The sequence below is a fragment of the Harpegnathos saltator genome, unplaced genomic scaffold (genome assembly GCF_003227715.2).
Source record: "Harpegnathos saltator strain DR-91 unplaced genomic scaffold, Hsal_v8.6 scaffold4, whole genome shotgun sequence".
Taxonomy (NCBI): domain Eukaryota; kingdom Metazoa; phylum Arthropoda; class Insecta; order Hymenoptera; family Formicidae; genus Harpegnathos; species Harpegnathos saltator.
The window spans coordinates 1708073-1726055 of NW_020230205.1; the positions used below are offsets into that span (position 1 = coordinate 1708073).

Sequence of the window (17983 nt, forward strand, 5' to 3'; positions counted from 1 at the left end):
GCAGAAAACATTGCAGGATACGTAATTCGCGTGATTTAATTTGCAAAATGGTCGTAGCAAATTTTCTATTTTCCTTAAGTAAGTTTATGTATCGATACGTCCTTCACTCGAGAACTCTCAAGAATTCTCCTTCGTGAGACACCTTTGCCATGCAGCGGATGATGGTTTCTCAGGCACTATCCATCCCACCGGAATCGTTGTTGCGTCGTTCTCAGAACTTACAAATTTGTCCCAGGCCGTACTGAAATACACACCCGACGGTCACTTTCCTTTACCGGGAAAAGCAATTCCTGTGTGATATCGAGAGTAATGCATACCGAGTTATGATGAAGCAATTCAAGTCCTCGTAACATCGCTCGGCAGTCGATATACTTCTACCGAACAGCACGTTTTCCCAATCGTCGAATATATTCTTGCTCTGTTTTTCGATCCTCTTCTCGTTGTTCGTCTTCAGCATGAGTTTCAAACCTTGTTCCTCCATAGAATACTCGCGATCCAAGTTGGTCCACTGTTCCGTCAATTTATCTGCAGGGAATCCGCCGAGGATCAGTATGTTTGTTCTTTTTTGCTGAATATTGCATAAATTGATATTTAGGTGTTACCTTTTACCTTTAACACATTTAGCACATTAACAGAGCCGATTATTCCAATTTCTTGGTAAGTTAACTGATAGTTGAATCATATGTCTATCTTTGTTTTTTTTTTCAATTTAGACAAAGACAGACTTATGATTCAAATATCAGTTAACTTATCAAGGAGTTGGAACAACCTACCCTTATTGCCATGTAATATATTAAACATTTTTCAAGGGACTAATATTACATAGGCATAATATGCCTGTTAATCAGCTTTTAGAAGTTGATAACACTAATACCAAATGTTTTCTTAATACGAGGAATTAACTGTGCAAAAAGATTTAATGTCCCACTTAATCTTACTTGGCAGTGTTAAAGTGAAAGAAACGTACCAAACGAGTATTAAAAGGGAAAACGACAGAGTTCCAAGAAGCTGCTCTAGTTCAAAGAAGCGACCAAAGAATCCTTTCAATGTGAACACGTGAAAGATGAACATTTTCAAATGTCAAGTTGAGAAATGTTCGCTTTCCACGAGTCAAAAGGGAAGATTCGCATGTTTGACTTCTGACTGGAAAGAACAGGCTTAACATCGTGTGCACGCGCGCGATTTGCAATCATCGTATCATGTCGCGATGCCAGGAACACGAAACTTCGATAAGAGAGATAGAGGATGATAAGATACTACCGATGATATTGTGGAATGCTTCGTCAGCGGCCGAGGACAAGTGTTCGCCTCTCGCCCGGGCGATGGTCATCTTGATCCTTCGTAAATTCTGCAGCTCCTGCAACACGCCCAGATACTTGCGCGCGTCGTTCCGCTTACCGCGAACGTCCGACAGGATCATGTCCGCATCCTTGCGCAGCTTCTCCTCCTGTTTCTCGCGCTCGATCACCGCCTGCTCCTTCCTGATCCACGAGTCGGCCTTCGCGTGCAGTCTGGCTCTCCGCTCCGCCCTCATAGCCTTCTCCTCCTTCCATTGTTCCTTCTTGGATCGTTCCCTCAGTCGTTTCTTCCTGCGCTTCTCCAGGTCCTTCTTCACTTTGCTCATGAATTCCGCGTGGTTGATGCCGCGTAAGATCTCGCAGATTTCATGCTTCGCGACGTCGCAGCCACTGATCTTCTCTCGCCACTGCGTATCCGGTAGATCGATGTTACTTTTGAGTTCCATCCAAATGGCTTCAAGTTCCTTATTTAATTTCGCCACGGACGTCAACGCACTTCTCATCGTCGCGATCTTACATGGCTCTTTCTTCGGGCTGTCTTGCTTTGGAGATTTCAGGTCGGTCTCTTGGAGGAATTGTTCAATGGCCTGTTCGTTCTTCTTCCTTTCTCTAAGCTCACCGGTCGACGTTATTGCGTTATTCATAAAATTGTTATCACATGTTAAATGGCTTGGATAAACATTGCAGTGCATACTCTGGCTATAATTCGCTTCGAATGTGACTGGCTGCGAAGTCATCGGTAATACCTGTTGAAAACTCATGTTGAAATGGGGATTTTCGTATGTTCGTTGAGAGGCAGTTCTCTCGTTGGATCGACCACTGTACATGTTCGCTTGGTATATATTTAAGTGTTTGGTTAACTAGGAGAAATAAAAATGCAACACTAACACATAATTCTTAATATATAAAATTAATTTGCCTCTGTTGTAAATTATCGCTAGTTAAAGAGTGATGCGTAATACCGTCAAATAATATTCAAAGAATAATTTAGCGAAAGTCACCGCAGCACTTTCTAACACATTTGCAAGATGTCTCCTTCTTTTGGCAGTTGTGCCTCTGCCTCTTGCAGCACTTTCTCAGCTTCAATGTAGTCCTCCAACTCTTTCAAATCCTGCTCTGTGTCCAAGATCTTTTTCAGTTCCTCGAATGCTTTAACAAGACGTCGTTGACAGTCTGGTACCATCATGAGGGACTCCTGCAGCACCTCCTCTTGCTTCCTTATGTCGTAGCCGTCTTTATCTGTAAAATATGATGATATACTGGGATTATATATATGTATCACAAAGGAAGAAAATAATTTACATCAGTTCTTAAAAAGCTCTGATGCATTGACCAGTGCAATTTTGAGACACATCTTTTGCAATATATACAAAGGAAAATACATTTAGCAGCATTATATACTCTAGAGATATAATTTTGATAATGATATATAGAATATATAAGCAACCAATCTCCTTTGAATTTTGTGATTTAAATTTCTTTTTGTTATAATAGTAAAAACAAAAACTATTTATACAGAAAATAGCTAAAGATGAAAAATAAAACTTGATAAAAGATTGAGACATAATATATATGCCTATACATCAAATTGCTGATTATTGCCTAGAAATTGATCAGTTTGTTGAAACATCTGGCACTAAAAAGCAGCAAACATGCCATACTCATATTTCTCATATCTTTTCAAATAAAATTCTCACCGCCAAAAGCTTACTTATAAAATCACAAAGAAATAATCAAACAATCTAAAGATGTTCTTATCTCACAGAGTACTTATATCTTCAAAAGCATCTACCTAGTATCACAATAATAATAAGTATAACACCAATCTTTGAAGGTTAAAAAGATTCATGAATTCTATCGAGCGAAATAAGCTTTCGCGAAACTTCAAACTTATCACGATTACGAGTCGAAATCTCGTACTCCACGCTTGGAAATCATGTGCTTTCTTCTTCGTTGTGTGCGACGAGCAATCCTTACCTTGATCCTTCAATTTTTGTATCCTCTCCCGCTGTTGTGCCGCTTCCTTCTCGTACGTGACTTTTTCCTTCGCGAGACGTTTTACAACGCCGGTCTTGATCTTAAGCGTTCTCACACGCGGGTCAGACATTATCCTCGCACGAATAACTTTGCGACTCTTCGCAAGAACGTACGTGGAGAGAATCGCAGAGAGAAAGAAGCAGAGCGAATGATGCACGTCGAAAGTCAGCGATACTTTCGTTCTCTTTGATTGCCTTATCAGGCAGATGAGTCGAGAGAGAAGTGAACACTATTGGAAGATGACACTAGCTCTTCGTTTTCTCTTTTCTTTGTCGATGTCTTCGATCCTGTATGGTGTCACTTGAGTACTTCCTCAAGGTGATATTATTGCAACGTGGAGACTGGGGGAGGTTATGCGCTGACTTAGCGCGCGCAGCATACTCGAAAATAAAAGATTACTTGGCTTCCCGTTGAATCATACTTGAAAATAAAAAAAGTCCGATTCGTCACGGAGATGTACTACTCGAATTAGAATTGTTAGATACATTACAATCATAGTACTTGTAACCGTTCGCCGAACGTACTCAATATTAAAGTGACGGAGATATCGTAGAAGCGTGAATTTAAAACGATCTTCGATATAAAACAGGATCATGAATATAGTCGTAGGTCTTTTTATTTTCTAGTAGCGCAATCCAACGACAGAGTAGACTATTTCACGCGCGAAATTCAAAATATCATTTTTCATTATTATGAAAAGTGAGCCAAATTCAATGAGTTCCAGTTTCAGTAAAAAATAGCTCGGGAAGCATTTTACAGATTAAAATTTCTACCTTCTAGGCATGTGGAGTGCATAATCTTGCTGTCATTTCTCACCAAGATATATCGAGTTGAATGAAGCGAATGAACAACGACGATCTTCAATCGATTTTCGACACCATCTATCAATTTAAAGACATATCTATCGATTGCGTCTTTAAATTAAAAATTTACTCATATAAAAAAAGATAAAATCTTTTATTAAAGATAAAATCTCGACCTTAATCTTAATCTTTTGACGAATGTCGTATGTTGATCCTTTCACTTTCTGTGAATAATTAAAACCGGAATGACGGCTTCTGCTTCAACGTTGAATAACTCGACAAACAATCGCACCGTTTAACGTTTTACCGTCTATTTCTTGCACTAGTACAGGAAGTTCAACGAAAAAATAAATCTATATTTATCGAGTGCACGGTTAAATAGTTGTGTTTAATGACTGCGTTTGGCAGAAGAAATATTAATATTACGATAATAAGCAGGCAAGCGCACTCGATAAACGAAATTACACGAACGATAGGATGATATTGAAAATTTCATCGAATTAAATAAATGTAATTTGTAGGCAAGTTTTTAAAACACTGCAAGGTGGCGTATCTTTTGAGAACGGGAGAAATAAAAGCGCACGACGGTTACGATTCTAATCACATTTGCGTGAAATATGTAGTCGCGAAGAGCGGCGCTTCAGTGTCGGTCCGGTTTTTGAACAAATATGGCGGATGCCGAGGTGAGCGAGTCACGTGGAGCGCAAGAAAATATTAGATTGTCTTTGTCCTGGCGTATTGTAATCGGCGTGTATTTTGTTGCAGTTAGCAAAAGCTCTGAAGGATCTACCGAATCGAGTTCAGACCGCCAGCAAGAAGGAGCGGCGTGAGGTTCTGCAAAATGTCGTCAACGTGTTGTCAAATCCCGGTAAGTAGCAGAGGGAAGTTTTAATTTTTGATAAGAGATAAGTGATTTTTGTATTCACCGGCAATGTGGAGATAAGGAAAAAAGATTCGTTTCCGATATCACTCTCTGCTCCTCGTGCTTTATATGTAAATCGTATGCCGACATGTCGATAATCAGGCACATATGTAACCCGCCGATTGCTCGTTGCAGGCATCAACGAGAAAATTGTCAACGGAGTATGTAAGGTTCTATCGCTTACCTTACATAGGTACAAAGACAGTGCTTCGCAATCCTACGTGAGAAACCTGATCGTGGAGTTGCTTAAGAAACAGCCAGATGCTACTGTCAAACATATGACAGCTGTAGTCACAGAGCAAGCCACTTGGCATAAAAATGTGGTTGCTACGTAAGTATATAGGGATTGAAAATTGATGTCTCTCTGCCCATATCCACATCTGATGGCACTGCTTTAACAGAATATTTTTTCCTAGTTTAAATACCTCTTTAACTGCATATATTGCATTGAAATGGTCGACTTTAGTTATTCTTCATGGATACAACGAAGAAATGGATACTACCCAAATCTTACCGAAGCTTATCGAAGCTCAGGCAAATCTGTCTGCAGCTGCTGTGGCATCTAACGATGAGAGACTCTCAAACAAGGTATACACATTACTTGCTCATGAATGGACAACCATAAAGAATATAGAAATTATATATGTGGAAAATTTAACAAAATTGGAAATTGGAAACGGTACAATAATCTTGGCGAGCTTACTCACCAAATATCTAGTTGCCTCCAAAAGGAACGATCTGGTGGAACAGTTGAAGGTAAGAGAACTGAAGAATGGCGATAATTAAATATTAATAATCCTCGATGAATATACTGCTGCACTACATGTCATTATAAACGTGTGTGTTGACGTGTGCAAATTTCAGGTAAATATGATAGACATATTCATCAAAGTAACCATCAGTTGCAAAAAGAAGCCAGACTTGTATGTGGTCGACGTGGCTGTGCCGCTTCTCCGACGATTGACCCACGAGGAATTCAAGATCCACTTGCTTCCCGCTTTGCAAAAAGCCATGTTGAGGAATCCGGAGATCATAATCGAGTCGGTCGGCCATATATTGAACGGACTCAGTCTTGATCTTAGTCAATATTGCCAAGAGATCAGCAAAGGCTTATTCGCCAATTTACATTCTAAGGAAGACCTGGTGCGCGATAATGCGGTCGGAGCGTGCCGTAAGCTCGCTCTGCAATGCTCCGACACCACGGCTTTAGAGTCGCTGTTGTCGTCGGTGTTCGCGGTGTTCCACGGATCCGAGGGCAAACTTACGGTCGCGACCCACAAGATCTCTGTGCTGCAAGGAGCCGGCAATCTTAGCTACAATGCGGCCTCGGGCAGCAGCGTGCAGAAACTAGCGGAGACGGCGTGCGAGCACTTCGTCAAGGTCCTAGAGACCGAGGTGCATGAGAAGACACTGATACACGCCCTGGAGATGATGGCGCTGTGGTCCAAAAAGTTCTCGTCCAACGTACCTAAGAGTGTGGTGGACGCGTTCAAGAAAGGCATGGCAGCGAAAACGTCCACCGCTGCAGTGCGCACCGCCTACATCAAGCTCTTCTTCTCGACGCCCGCCACTTCTTACGCAGGCGTGATAGCACCGACCCTCGCACAGGCGATCAGCAGAGCCATGCAGCAATGCGCGCAGCCGACGGCGGTGACCGAGGGCCTGGTCGCGTCGTACCTGCTGCTCAAGTTCGTGTTGGCTGACCAAGTGGAGAACGACAAGCAGAGCGTGCTGTGGAGCGCGATCGATGAGCAGATCTTCTTCTCGGAGAAATTCCTGTCGACCTGCGGCGATGACATCCTCTATCATCTGATGTTGCTCTGCGAGCGCCTCATCAGCGAGTTCTCTGACCGACTGAACGAGAAAGCACTCAACGGGGTTCACCGTGCCATCGTGTCCTGCGCGACCGCGCCGAACTCCAGCACGAGGCAACGGTGCTTCCCGTTGGTGAAGAAAGTCGTTACTGGCTTGAGCACCTACGCTCCGGCGCAGGCTCTCCTGACTGAGTTCAACAAGTTCCTGGAGAACGTCAAGATCAAATCGGAGGCGGACAAAGAAAGCAGAGACGAGTCCTCGATGGGGGAGATCACCGGCCGGTGTCTCGCGGATGGTTTGTTCGCCCTGTGCTCTGGCTCCTTCTTGTTCGACGTTCCCGCCATGCAGATGACCCGAGACTCCTTGCTGCCGTCTCACCATCCGGCCTTGCTCAAGGCCGTGCCGAACCTGTGGTTCAAGATAGCCAAGAACTACAGTTTCATACCCAAGGATTTCTTGCGTAGCTACAGCAGCGAAGTGAGGAAGATGCTGATACAGAATTACAGGCCGCTAGCGAATTACGAGAACGCGCTGATAAAAGTCGTGTCGTTGGCGCCGGACGCTTTCCTACCCGCGTTGGTGTCCAACGTCATCAGCAAGCTGGACGATCCAGAGATCCTGAGAGTCACCAAGGATGAATACTTCACGTACCTCACCCCCGAAGGCGAGCTCTACGACAAGAGCGTGTTACCCGTTAACGACGAAAACGATATTCTCAATTCCATGAACATGAAGAGGGAAAGCAAGGTCTACTCGTTCAAGGAGCAGCAGGAGGAGCTTCAGTTGAGGCGCGAGCTGTATGAGAAACGGAAGAGGGAAGGCAAGATCAAGGAACCGAAGCTGACGCCGAAGCAAGAGGAGACCCTGAAGGCGCAGATCGCGAAGGAGAATGGTATTCGCAAAAGATTGACCGAGTTGAAGGCCAAGATCGATACCGCGGTGTCTCTAGTCACATGCTCGATACGCGGCAATCGACAGGAGCTGTCGCTGCACTTGAAGGATCTGCTGCCGTCGATCTTGAAGAACCTGGGCTCACCGTTGGCAGCGCCTGAAATGGCTGAGCTGTACTTGTCGCTCCGTCAAACAGTGACGATCGACAACAGCGCGATCTTGGGCGATCTGATCGCTCATGTGACGCTGCGGCAACTTCAGCCACAATGCGACCTGGACCCAGCCTGGGAGGAAGAGAACCTCGATGTGGCGGTGAAGAGAACGTTGAATCTGATCCATACGGTGACAATCAAGAAGAAGGAGTTGTTTACGGCCTCGGCCTTCTGCTACGTGTTCCCGTTCGTGAGGAAGACCTTGTTAACGTACAAGGATGACGGTATGATCGTGCAAGGACTGCAGTTTATACAGGAACACACGAAGCAGAGAGGAAGCACCAACGAGCTGAAAGATCCGAGACATCCCAGGCTGCTGCCGCGCAAACAGATGTTTGACCTGCTGATCGAGCTGATGGAGAAGACCACCGGCCGGGTGCAGTCCCATGCGGTCGCCACCCTGTTGGACGTCGCACATTCCGGTAGCGGTCAACCCAACACGGCGATCGCCACCAGCGAGGACATCGACTCGCTGATCGGCGCGCTGCAGAACTCTCTGTCGACTGTAAGAGACGCCGCTCTCCGAGGACTGGCAGTGATACGCCAAGCTTTCCCGTCCCACAAGGAGGATGAGGATCAGTTGGACAGACTCACCAGGAGAGTGTGGATTGCCCGCTTCGACGTGAGTGACGAGAATAAGATCCTCGCCAATGAGCTATGGGACGCGGCCGAGTTGACCGCGCGGGCGGAGGTGCTCTGCGACGAGCTGATCCAGGACATTGCGCACCCCGTGGAGCCGGTGCAGCAGGCTGCTGCGTACGCGTTGGCGCAATGCTTGGCCACCGTGCCGCACCTCACGCCGTCTGTATTGGACAATCTGCTGCAGCTCTATCAGGAGAAGCTCGCCATGATCCCGCCGAAACTCAACGACTTCGGTCGCGTGATCGAGCAACCGATCGACACGTGGGGACCTCGACGAGGAGTGGCACTCGCATTGGCGCAGATCGCGCCGCTTCTCACCGCTGACACGATACACCGGCTCGTGCAGTTCTTCGTCTCGACCGGCTTGGGCGACAGGAATCAATCGGTGCGCACGGAGATGTTGACTGCTGCCGTCGCCGCGGTAGACCTTCACGGCAAGGTCAACGTGACGTCGTTGTTGCCTGTGTTCGAGGACTTTATGGATAAGGCGCCGAAGATCGGCAGTTTCGACTCGATCAAGCAATCGGTGGTCATCCTCATGGGTTCCCTGGCGAGGCACTTGGACAAGGACGACCCGCGCATCAAGCCCATTGTGATGCGACTGATAGCGGCGCTTTCCACACCGTCGCAGCAGGTGCAAGAGGCTGTGGCGAACTGTCTGCCGCACCTGGTACCTTCCATCAAGGAAGACGCGCCGAAGATCGTGGATAATCTGATGGATCAGCTGCTGAAGTCGGACAAGTACGGCGAGCGTAAAGGCGCGGCCTACGGATTGGCGGGTATCATCAAGGGCATGGGAATACTCGCGCTTAAGCAATTGGACATCATGACTACGCTGACCAATGCTATCCAGGACAAGAAGAACTACCGGCATCGCGAGGGCGCGCTCTTTGCCTTCGAGATGCTGTGCACGATGCTGGGCAGGCTGTTTGAACCTTACATCGTTCACGTGCTGCCACATCTGCTGTTGTGCTTCGGGGATTCGAGTCAGTACGTGAGAGCCGCCACCGACGACACCGCCCGGGTGGTCATGAGCAAGCTCTCCGCCCACGGCGTCAAACTTGTTCTGCCCAGTCTGCTGGCGGCCTTGGAGGAGGACTCGTGGAGGACGAAAACCGGTAAGGCTGAGGAGAAGTGTTCTTAGCGGCAAAGAGCCTGCGAGATCTTGAACTTCTCCTCTTGGGAGTTATTGGAAAACAATTCTCCCCGTTACATAGCGGAGAATTTCATCAGGAGAGCATTGCAACCTTCTCGCCACTCACACTCTTCCAGTTCGAGTAACTGTAACCGTGTGAGGCTTTTTTTCTTTTGTTTTCTCTACTTTGATGAATGAATGAATAATTTTTCTGGCTCAATTGAGAAAAGAGCGCAAAAGAAGAGTCTGCTTTGCTTTCCCTCTTCATTTCATTTGTCCTTATTGTTGTTTTCTTTCAGGGTCCGTCGAGTTGCTAGGTGCGATGGCATACTGCGCGCCGAAGCAGTTAAGTAGCTGCCTACCGAGCATCGTGCCGAAGCTGATTGAAGTGCTGAGCGATTCGCACACGAAGGTGCAAGAGGCCGGTGCAGAGGCGCTCAAGGTCATCGGCAGTGTCATCCGTAACCCGGAAATCCAGGCTATCGTGCCGGTACTCCTGAAGGCGTTGCAGGATCCTTCACACAAGACCGCCACCTGCTTACAAACACTATTGGACACGCAATTCGTGCACTTCATCGACGCTCCCTCGTTAGCTCTGATCATGCCTGTGGTGCAGCGCGCTTTCCTCGACCGCTCGACTGAGACGAGGAAGATGGCCGCGCAGATCATCGGCAACATGTACTCGTTGACGGACCAGAAGGACCTGACTCCGTACTTGCCGACTATAATCCCAGGCCTGAAGACGAGCTTGCTGGACCCCGTGCCCGAGGTGCGCAGCGTATCAGCGAGAGCGTTGGGCGCGATGGTGCGCGGCATGGGAGAGTCGAGCTTCGAGGACCTGCTACCTTGGCTGATGCAAACTCTCACCTCGGAGAGCAGTAGCGTCGACAGGTCCGGCGCGGCTCAGGGTCTCTCGGAGGTGGTGCGCGGCCTGGGCGTCGAGAAGCTTCACAAGCTTATGCCAGAGATCATCAGCACCGCCGAGAGGACCGACATCGCGCCTCACGTTAAGGACGGCTACATCATGATGTTCATATACATGCCGAGCGCCTTCACCACAGAGTTCACGCCATACATTGGCCAGATCATCAACCCTATCCTCAAGGCTCTGGCTGACGAGAACGAGTACGTGCGGGAGACCGCTCTGAGAGCAGGCCAACGCATCGTGACGCTCTACGCCGATTCGGCGATAATGCTGCTGTTGCCGGAGCTGGAGAAGGGTCTCTTCGACGATAACTGGCGTATCCGCTACTCGTCCGTGCAGCTATTGGGCGACCTGCTGTACAGAATCTCCGGCGTGTCCGGCAAGATGTCGACAGAGACCGCAAGCGAGGACGACAACTTCGGTACCGAGCAGTCGCACTACGCTATCATAAACGCGCTGGGCGCTGAGAGGCGGAATCGCGTGTTAGCCGGTCTATACATGGGTCGCTCAGACGTAGCTCTGATGGTGCGCCAAGCGGCTCTTCACGTCTGGAAGGTCGTGGTGACGAACACACCGCGAACCTTGCGGGAGATACTGCCGACGTTGTTCACTCTTCTGTTGGGATGCTTGGCGAGCACAAGCTACGACAAGAGACAAGTGGCCGCTCGGACGTTGGGTGACCTGGTGCGCAAACTAGGCGAGAGAGTCTTGCCGGAGATCATCCCGATCTTGGAGAAGGGTCTGCAGAGCGATCAGGCCGATCAACGGCAAGGAGTGTGCATAGGTCTGTCAGAGATCATGGCGAGCACCAACAAAGACATGGTCTTGACCTTCGTCATCAGTCTCGTGCCGACGGTGAGGTGAGTCGGGTGGCAACTGGCGAAAGAGTCTCGCAAAGCGCGAGAATGCAAGGTTACATCTCTCTTCGTGGTTCAAGCTAAGGGGAGAATCGTCGTTGTCTTGTTTCAGAAAAGCGCTCTGCGACCCGTTACCGGAAGTTCGACAGGCCGCGGCCAAGACCTTCGACGGTCTGCATTCCACGGTGGGCGTTCGCGCCCTTGACGACATATTGCCGGCCATGCTAACGCAATTGAACTCGCCCGACTCGGCCGAGGCGGAGAACACGTTGGACGGCTTGCGCCAGGTGATGGCGATCAAGTCGCGCGTCGTGCTGCCGTATCTGGTCCCGCAGTTAGCCTCGCCGCCGGTTAACACGAAAGCACTCTCGATCCTGGCTAGTGTGGCAGGTGAAGCATTGACACGGTTCCTTCACAGGATCTTACCAGCATTACTCACTGCTCTTTCCAGTGCTCAAGGGACCGCGAATGAGCTGCAGGAGCTCGAATACTGTCAAGCGGTAGTTCTTTCGGTCACTGACGAAGTAGGCGTCAGGACCGTGATGGATCAGTTGATGGAGGCCACGAGAGCGGAGGACCTCTCGAAACGGCGCAGCGCCGCGACGTTGCTCTGCGCCTTCTGTCGCGACACTCGCGCGGATTACAGTCAATATGTGCCACAGTTGTTGAGGGGTCTGATCCATCTGTTTACCGACGAGGACAAAGACGTGTTACAGATGAGCTGGGAAGCGCTCACCGCTGTCACCAAGGCGAGTATATTGTGTTCTCATCGAGCGGTGTCCCTTTTAATCCGTTATCCTGCTACAGCGGGGTCTAGATGATAAGTTTATTTGTTTTTAATTCTAATGAAAATAATTATTAAGAAACTAAATTTTGCTACCTCAAGTCAAGTGATTTACAGGGTTTCTAGTTAAAGATAGTCAGAATTATATCAAAATTAGAATTATATAAAACAGGATAGCGAGAGCTAATTGCAGGTGGTATTATTGTTCTTCTTTTTTTTTTCTTAATATAAAGCTTTAGAAAATGCTATTTCTTACCTGGGAATAGGGGTCGTACTCTGGGGAAAGATTAAGAACAGACGATAGAGGAACCGAAGAGACGAACTAGCTTTGTTTCCGTTGCTTTTCGCAGACTCTGTCATCCGAGCAGCAGATAGCACACGTGCAAGACATCCGGCAAGCCGTTCGATTCGCGGTGTCCGACCTGAAGGGCCAAGAACTGTTACCCGGATTCTGTCTTCCCAAAGGAATCACACCGATTTTACCAATCTTCCGAGAGGCCATACTGAACGGTCTGCCGGAGGCGAAGGAGCACGCCGCTCAAGGCTTGGGAGAAGTCATAAGGTTGTCGAGCGCGTCCGCGTTGCAGCCGAGCGTCGTGCAAATCACCGGCCCGCTCATCCGAATCCTCGGCGACCGTTTCAATTGGAGCGTCAAGGCAGCCGTGCTGGAAACGCTCGCGATATTGCTCGGAAAGGTGAGTAGAACAGCACCATACCACGATTTATTTTAAACAGTTTCGACTCTCTGATTAATATTTTGTTACTGGATATTAATGTTGTTTAATGATACTGATAATGGATTTGTGGAAGCAAGATGAACATTTCAACCTCTCTTCATTGTCGATCAGCATTGCGCGATTGCTATTCAATGTTCGCACCCACTGGACAATATTTTAACGTTTACCTTGCTTACCGGATAGGTCGGTGTTATGCTGAAACAATTCTTGCCGCAACTGCAAACCACCTTCCTGAGAGCCCTGAACGACAGCAATCGACAAGTCAGACTGAAAGCGGCGTACGCTCTCAGTAACTTGATCGTCATCCACACGCGTGTCGATCCTTTGTTCACGGAGCTTCACACCGGTATTAAGACGGGAGACGATCCGGCGATAAGGTAATTTCATCGTAGAGTTGTCTCTGTGGTGTATCTCCAGGTATCTCTGTTTCAAGAGTCTGTCATTGGCATATTTCTCGTGCAGAGAAACGATGCTGCAAGCTCTCAGAGGCGTACTAACGCCCGCTGGCGACAAGATGACCGACCCGATGAAAAAGCAGGTATTCGCGACGCTCAGCAGTATGTTGAGTCACCCAGAGGACGTGACGAGGAACGCGGTGGCTGGTTGCTTCGGTGCCCTGTTACGCTGGCTGAGTCCAGAACAGCTAGCGATCACATTCAACGATCATCTTCTATGTGAGTTTGCTGGAACTTGGTTCAACCAAGCGACGGAAGCTTCAAACTCTCATTTACTCGCCGAGATCGTTTGCTAATGGGATGCTCGATTAGGTAACGACGTCAATGCCGACTGGATGCTCAGACACGGACGCTCGGCGGCGCTTTTCGTGACGCTGAAGGAGTCGCCCGCCACAGTGTACAATCCCAAGGAGAAAGACCGTGTGTGCACGGTAATACTCTCGTACTTGGCCGCGGACAGAGTGCAGATAGTCATGAATGGCGTGAGAGCGTGTGGGTATCTGTTTCAATACCTCATGAACGAGGCACAGCCTGTACCGCAGCAGATTCTGTCGCCCTTCGTCAGAGTAAGTTCGACGTCCCGTGTGATATTTCTCGTAATGTCCATTAGAAAATCAATTTCTCGGCAATCTCTCAACGTGAAATGTGTGTACTGGCCGGAAAGATTGAACGATCAGTGGAAGAAAGATGGCAACACCTCTAGATGAGTTTTACATTATATCCATATCCAATGAAAGAATTTGTCTTTCTAGTAGCTTTCAGAAGATATATTCTTCTATGATGTACCAGATGTATTCTAAGGTTTTTGAAGTTTTCTGAAGTTCACCCAGGTGAAAAAGCACTTGCAATCTTCCTACCAATGACTGGAGACAATGTCGAGCCGATTTCAACGTGGATACATGTACGTGTGTAACCTTCGCTTCGAATTTCAGTCAATGAATAACAATAGTAACGACGTGAAACAGCTACTCGCTCGAGTTTGCATTCACCTCGCGCGCAATATACTGCCTGAAAAGATGTCACCTGAGCTGCTCAGGGCTTTGTTACCAATGTTGGTGAACGGGACGAAAGAGAAGAATGGATATGTCAAAGCCAACAGCGAACTCGCGCTCATCGCGGTGCTCCGACTGAGGCAGGGTGAAGAAGAACACCAGGTATGTTTACCTTCAGCAGAGACAAGTCACATATGAGTGACACGTTGTCTAATATATTCAATTTGTTTAATATATTTTATGTATGTTAAATGCAAGCATGCATTATATTAAATTACTAAAAATATAGCGTAGGTTATATTTTAATAAAGCTTTAAATTTAGCAGTAAATTATGCAGCAAGTTTAGTAAAATTATTTTAGCTTAATTGCTGTATTGTAGTTATTTTAGTTAAATTATCAGGAAACTACTAAAAATATTGTAAACGACTTTAAATTTAAGTTTCATAGCGAACGTGTCAAAATTTCCGAGTGAGAAGGATGTGATTGTCAAAATAATTATTCTTCTCGTAACTCCTTTTTGTGTCGTTTTTTTTTTTTTTGTAACATGATCTCTTTTCAGCGATGTATGGCTTTCTTGGATGCCGGTGCAAGGGAGTCCCTGTCTGATGTGGTTAGTAAAGTGTTGCGCAAGGTTCTCTCTCAACCAGAAGGCAAAATAGAAGAGCTAGACGACACGTTACTCACGTGAGAGACGTTGTACTTCTCGAGTCTTGGTACGCACTATATTCATCTGAATAACCGTACTCTATGTCATTCACTCGATCTTTACCGAAAGATGTATCGTTCATGTATTAGTTACATTATGAACAAGCTAGCTCGTTCAACATTGTATCTCGATAAGCAATTAAAGAACGTGAAACGTAGTCACGGTCGTTCGATGGGGTTCAAGTTACTTAAAATTAAGATATCCTGAAGATCCAGCGAAACGGATGGAAACTGTATATACTTCGCAAGATATATCCTGTATTATTCACGTATCATTAGCCTGATATTTGGAGATGTAAACGTCAATTGGATCGAAATCCTATACGTATACTTTCAAGATCAGGAATGATCCTTTTTTGTTGGAGACATAAGATTTACTATTCAAGTCGTTACTTTATTCATTATATTAGTCTATTTAAATAAGTCTTTTTGTTTCTATGAATTAAGAATAATTACAGTTTAGAATTAATCGCTTTTGTTTATAAAGAACTTATAAATCTGTATGGAAGTTATTTGTTTTTATTGAGAATATTGATGTGTTGTTTTCATTGCGTCATTGCGATATTGTGATTTTTTCATGGTTTTTGCGCAAGGAAAATGGCAAACATTTTTTTATCATTCCTCCATACAATATAGACTTTTGCAAATCGGACAAAGTCTCATATGTTCACTTATATTTCACAAAGTCTTTGGATAATTCACAGTTGACAATCCGTCGGAGTCTCACCGCAGGAACGAAATTCTTGTGTTACCAAAATTTCGTCTTTCTGACACGATGAGAGTCTCATCGAGACAGTGAATAACTGCCAACCAACCAGATAACACATTGACCGCCGCACTGATCAAGGCTGACCTGAGGACTGAATTATTAAAGATACGGTAAAGAAATTTAATTCTGTAAATGTTACGTAATTCCGGTAAGTTTGTAAATGCTTCACCCTCAAATTCCTTTTGGAAAACAAAGTCACACATTTGTACTATCCGACTTCAGTAGACAATGAACGATTTAAAATGGCTTATTTTGTATTTATATGATAATTTTAATAAATTGAAAATCAAGGTTGGCAAAATATTTTATTATTTAAAATATCTTTTTGCAAACATGTGGAGGCGCTGCAGTCCCATCATCCCAAGTTATAGAAATATAGAATGTCTACGAAATTGTTGAATATACAGTAAATACGAAAACAGTATAAGAGGAATGTAGTTGTGAACGGATAGTTTTCATGGCTTTTAAAAACTTGTACTTTGGTTGATAGAGAAACACGCATTGCTTAATATTTAATTATTCTACACTAAAGTATACCACAGTTTTGTTGGAGCTGGCGAATGTTCCTTAGAGAAGTGGTACTAAACATAATTCATATTACATATTTCATATTTTACTTGTATAATCGTATATACTTGCTAAAGATATACAATTATACAAGTGGAGAATATGACATTCTGATTAGGCACTGAATATCGCAGTTGCATTATATTCATTGAAGAATAGAATAGAAATCTTTGGATATAAGTCCAATGCCTTATATGTAATCGAATTTCGTCGATTTTACGTATCGCCTAATTCCGGTTACAGTAATAAGTAATGCTTAATTACGATTACATAGATACAATCGTATAGACAATAGCTATGTTCAGCAGAGAAAGTTACTTTGTAACTCATGAGTTGTAAAATTCATGAATCTCAATCTGTAGATTCACTTTTGCTTTTAATTTTGATTGCTTTGAATTTAATTAAAAGCAGAGGCCATTCATTTATGAATTTTATGACAATTGCAAAGCAGTTTTCTGTGCTAAACGCAGCTAATCTTTGGTAATTAAGCGTCTTTTAAAAATATATGTATATATACAATGATATTATACACTGTTCAATAAGATAAATTCGTTATCAAACGAATACCTCTTCCATCATCTTGTGTAACATTTCAGTAAAAGACAAGTTTTTTTTCTTAAATGTTGCGAGATTCTTTTAATTACTAAACTTTTGAGACTCAAAAATACGAGATTTTCCCTTGGATACGATTGTAGACATTTATAACAAGAGAGAGTGTAAACATTTATAATATATAAAATTACATTACATCAATATCTCTCACTTGTATACAATTAATATATATCTTCCAAAAATGCTATTTATGGAACGAAAATTTGTATGATAACTAATGTAAAACATTTCAATCAGATTAATCGGTTTTTTAAGTGTTTACTGTATTGTACGCAGTCTCTATATACACACACAAGTTATATCTTTTTTTCTCATTTAGATTATAACTTTTTGCAATTTAGCTTAATACGGATATTTTCGATTTCATTTTTTATTTTATTTCTAAAACTTTTAAAAAACACGTTAAAATAAAAAGATAATGTCCGTAAAATGACATTTATGTTCGTTGGAATAGATCTATAAAATAAAATAAACTTATATAAAATTAATTAGAAGCGAAATATATATGTAACCTATCTTGTAATTAACATGATAAAATTTTATGATTATATACAACATACACATGTGGCAATGTATATAAATGAATACATTCAACGTGCAATGATTTATTGATTAAATTGATTTATTGATTAAATTTGAAAATATTTTTTTTTAAACCATCATGTGACTTTCTTTTCCGAATCAATTTATATATATATATATATATCCATTATTTATATTATTATAATATATATATATATGTATATATATATACATATATAATGGATATATATAAATTGAGTATATTGAACTTTGAACCCTGAATGTTGAACCTGTCGTTAGGC

General features: G+C 44.5%; 3 protein-coding genes across 4 annotated transcripts; 1 reads left to right on the top strand and 2 right to left on the bottom strand.

Moving 5' to 3' along the window:
* Positions 1-18: 18 nt before the first annotated feature.
* LOC105189046 (U11/U12 small nuclear ribonucleoprotein 59 kDa protein) lies at positions 19-2167 on the bottom strand. The gene is made up of 3 exons (XM_011150885.3): positions 1261-2167; positions 318-525; positions 19-241 (listed from the first exon to the last, which is right to left on the bottom strand). Exons 1-3 carry the CDS (start codon positions 2123-2125, stop codon positions 118-120), a joined length of 1197 nt encoding a protein of 398 aa, XP_011149187.1. The 5' UTR covers positions 2126-2167; the 3' UTR covers positions 19-117.
* A 94-nt stretch (positions 2168-2261) lies between these two features.
* LOC105189051 (Tubulin binding cofactor A) lies at positions 2262-3877 on the bottom strand. Its single transcript, XM_011150899.3, has 2 exons — positions 3276-3877; positions 2262-2537 (listed from the first exon to the last, which is right to left on the bottom strand). The coding sequence occupies exons 1-2, from the start codon at positions 3403-3405 to the stop codon at positions 2311-2313; spliced, it is 357 nt and encodes a 118-aa protein (XP_011149201.1). The 5' UTR covers positions 3406-3877; the 3' UTR covers positions 2262-2310.
* An 845-nt stretch (positions 3878-4722) lies between these two features.
* On the top strand, positions 4723-17429 carry l(3)80Fj (lethal (3) 80Fj). 2 transcript variants are annotated; one of them, XM_011150908.3, is made up of 14 exons: positions 4723-4821; positions 4904-5006; positions 5196-5391; positions 5477-5816; positions 5925-9738; positions 10055-11540; positions 11650-12286; positions 12672-13016; positions 13242-13435; positions 13521-13732; positions 13826-14079; positions 14446-14667; positions 15066-15219; positions 15916-17429. In XM_011150908.3, exons 1-13 carry the CDS (start codon positions 4807-4809, stop codon positions 15192-15194), a joined length of 7947 nt encoding a protein of 2648 aa, XP_011149210.1. In that variant the 5' UTR covers positions 4723-4806; the 3' UTR covers positions 15195-15219; positions 15916-17429. The 2 variants fall into 2 exon arrangements, with proteins under 2 accessions (XP_011149210.1, XP_019699556.1); XM_019843997.2 differs by lacking the exon at positions 15916-17429 and having other exon boundaries at positions 15066-15723.
* Positions 17430-17983: the final 554 nt, after the last annotated feature.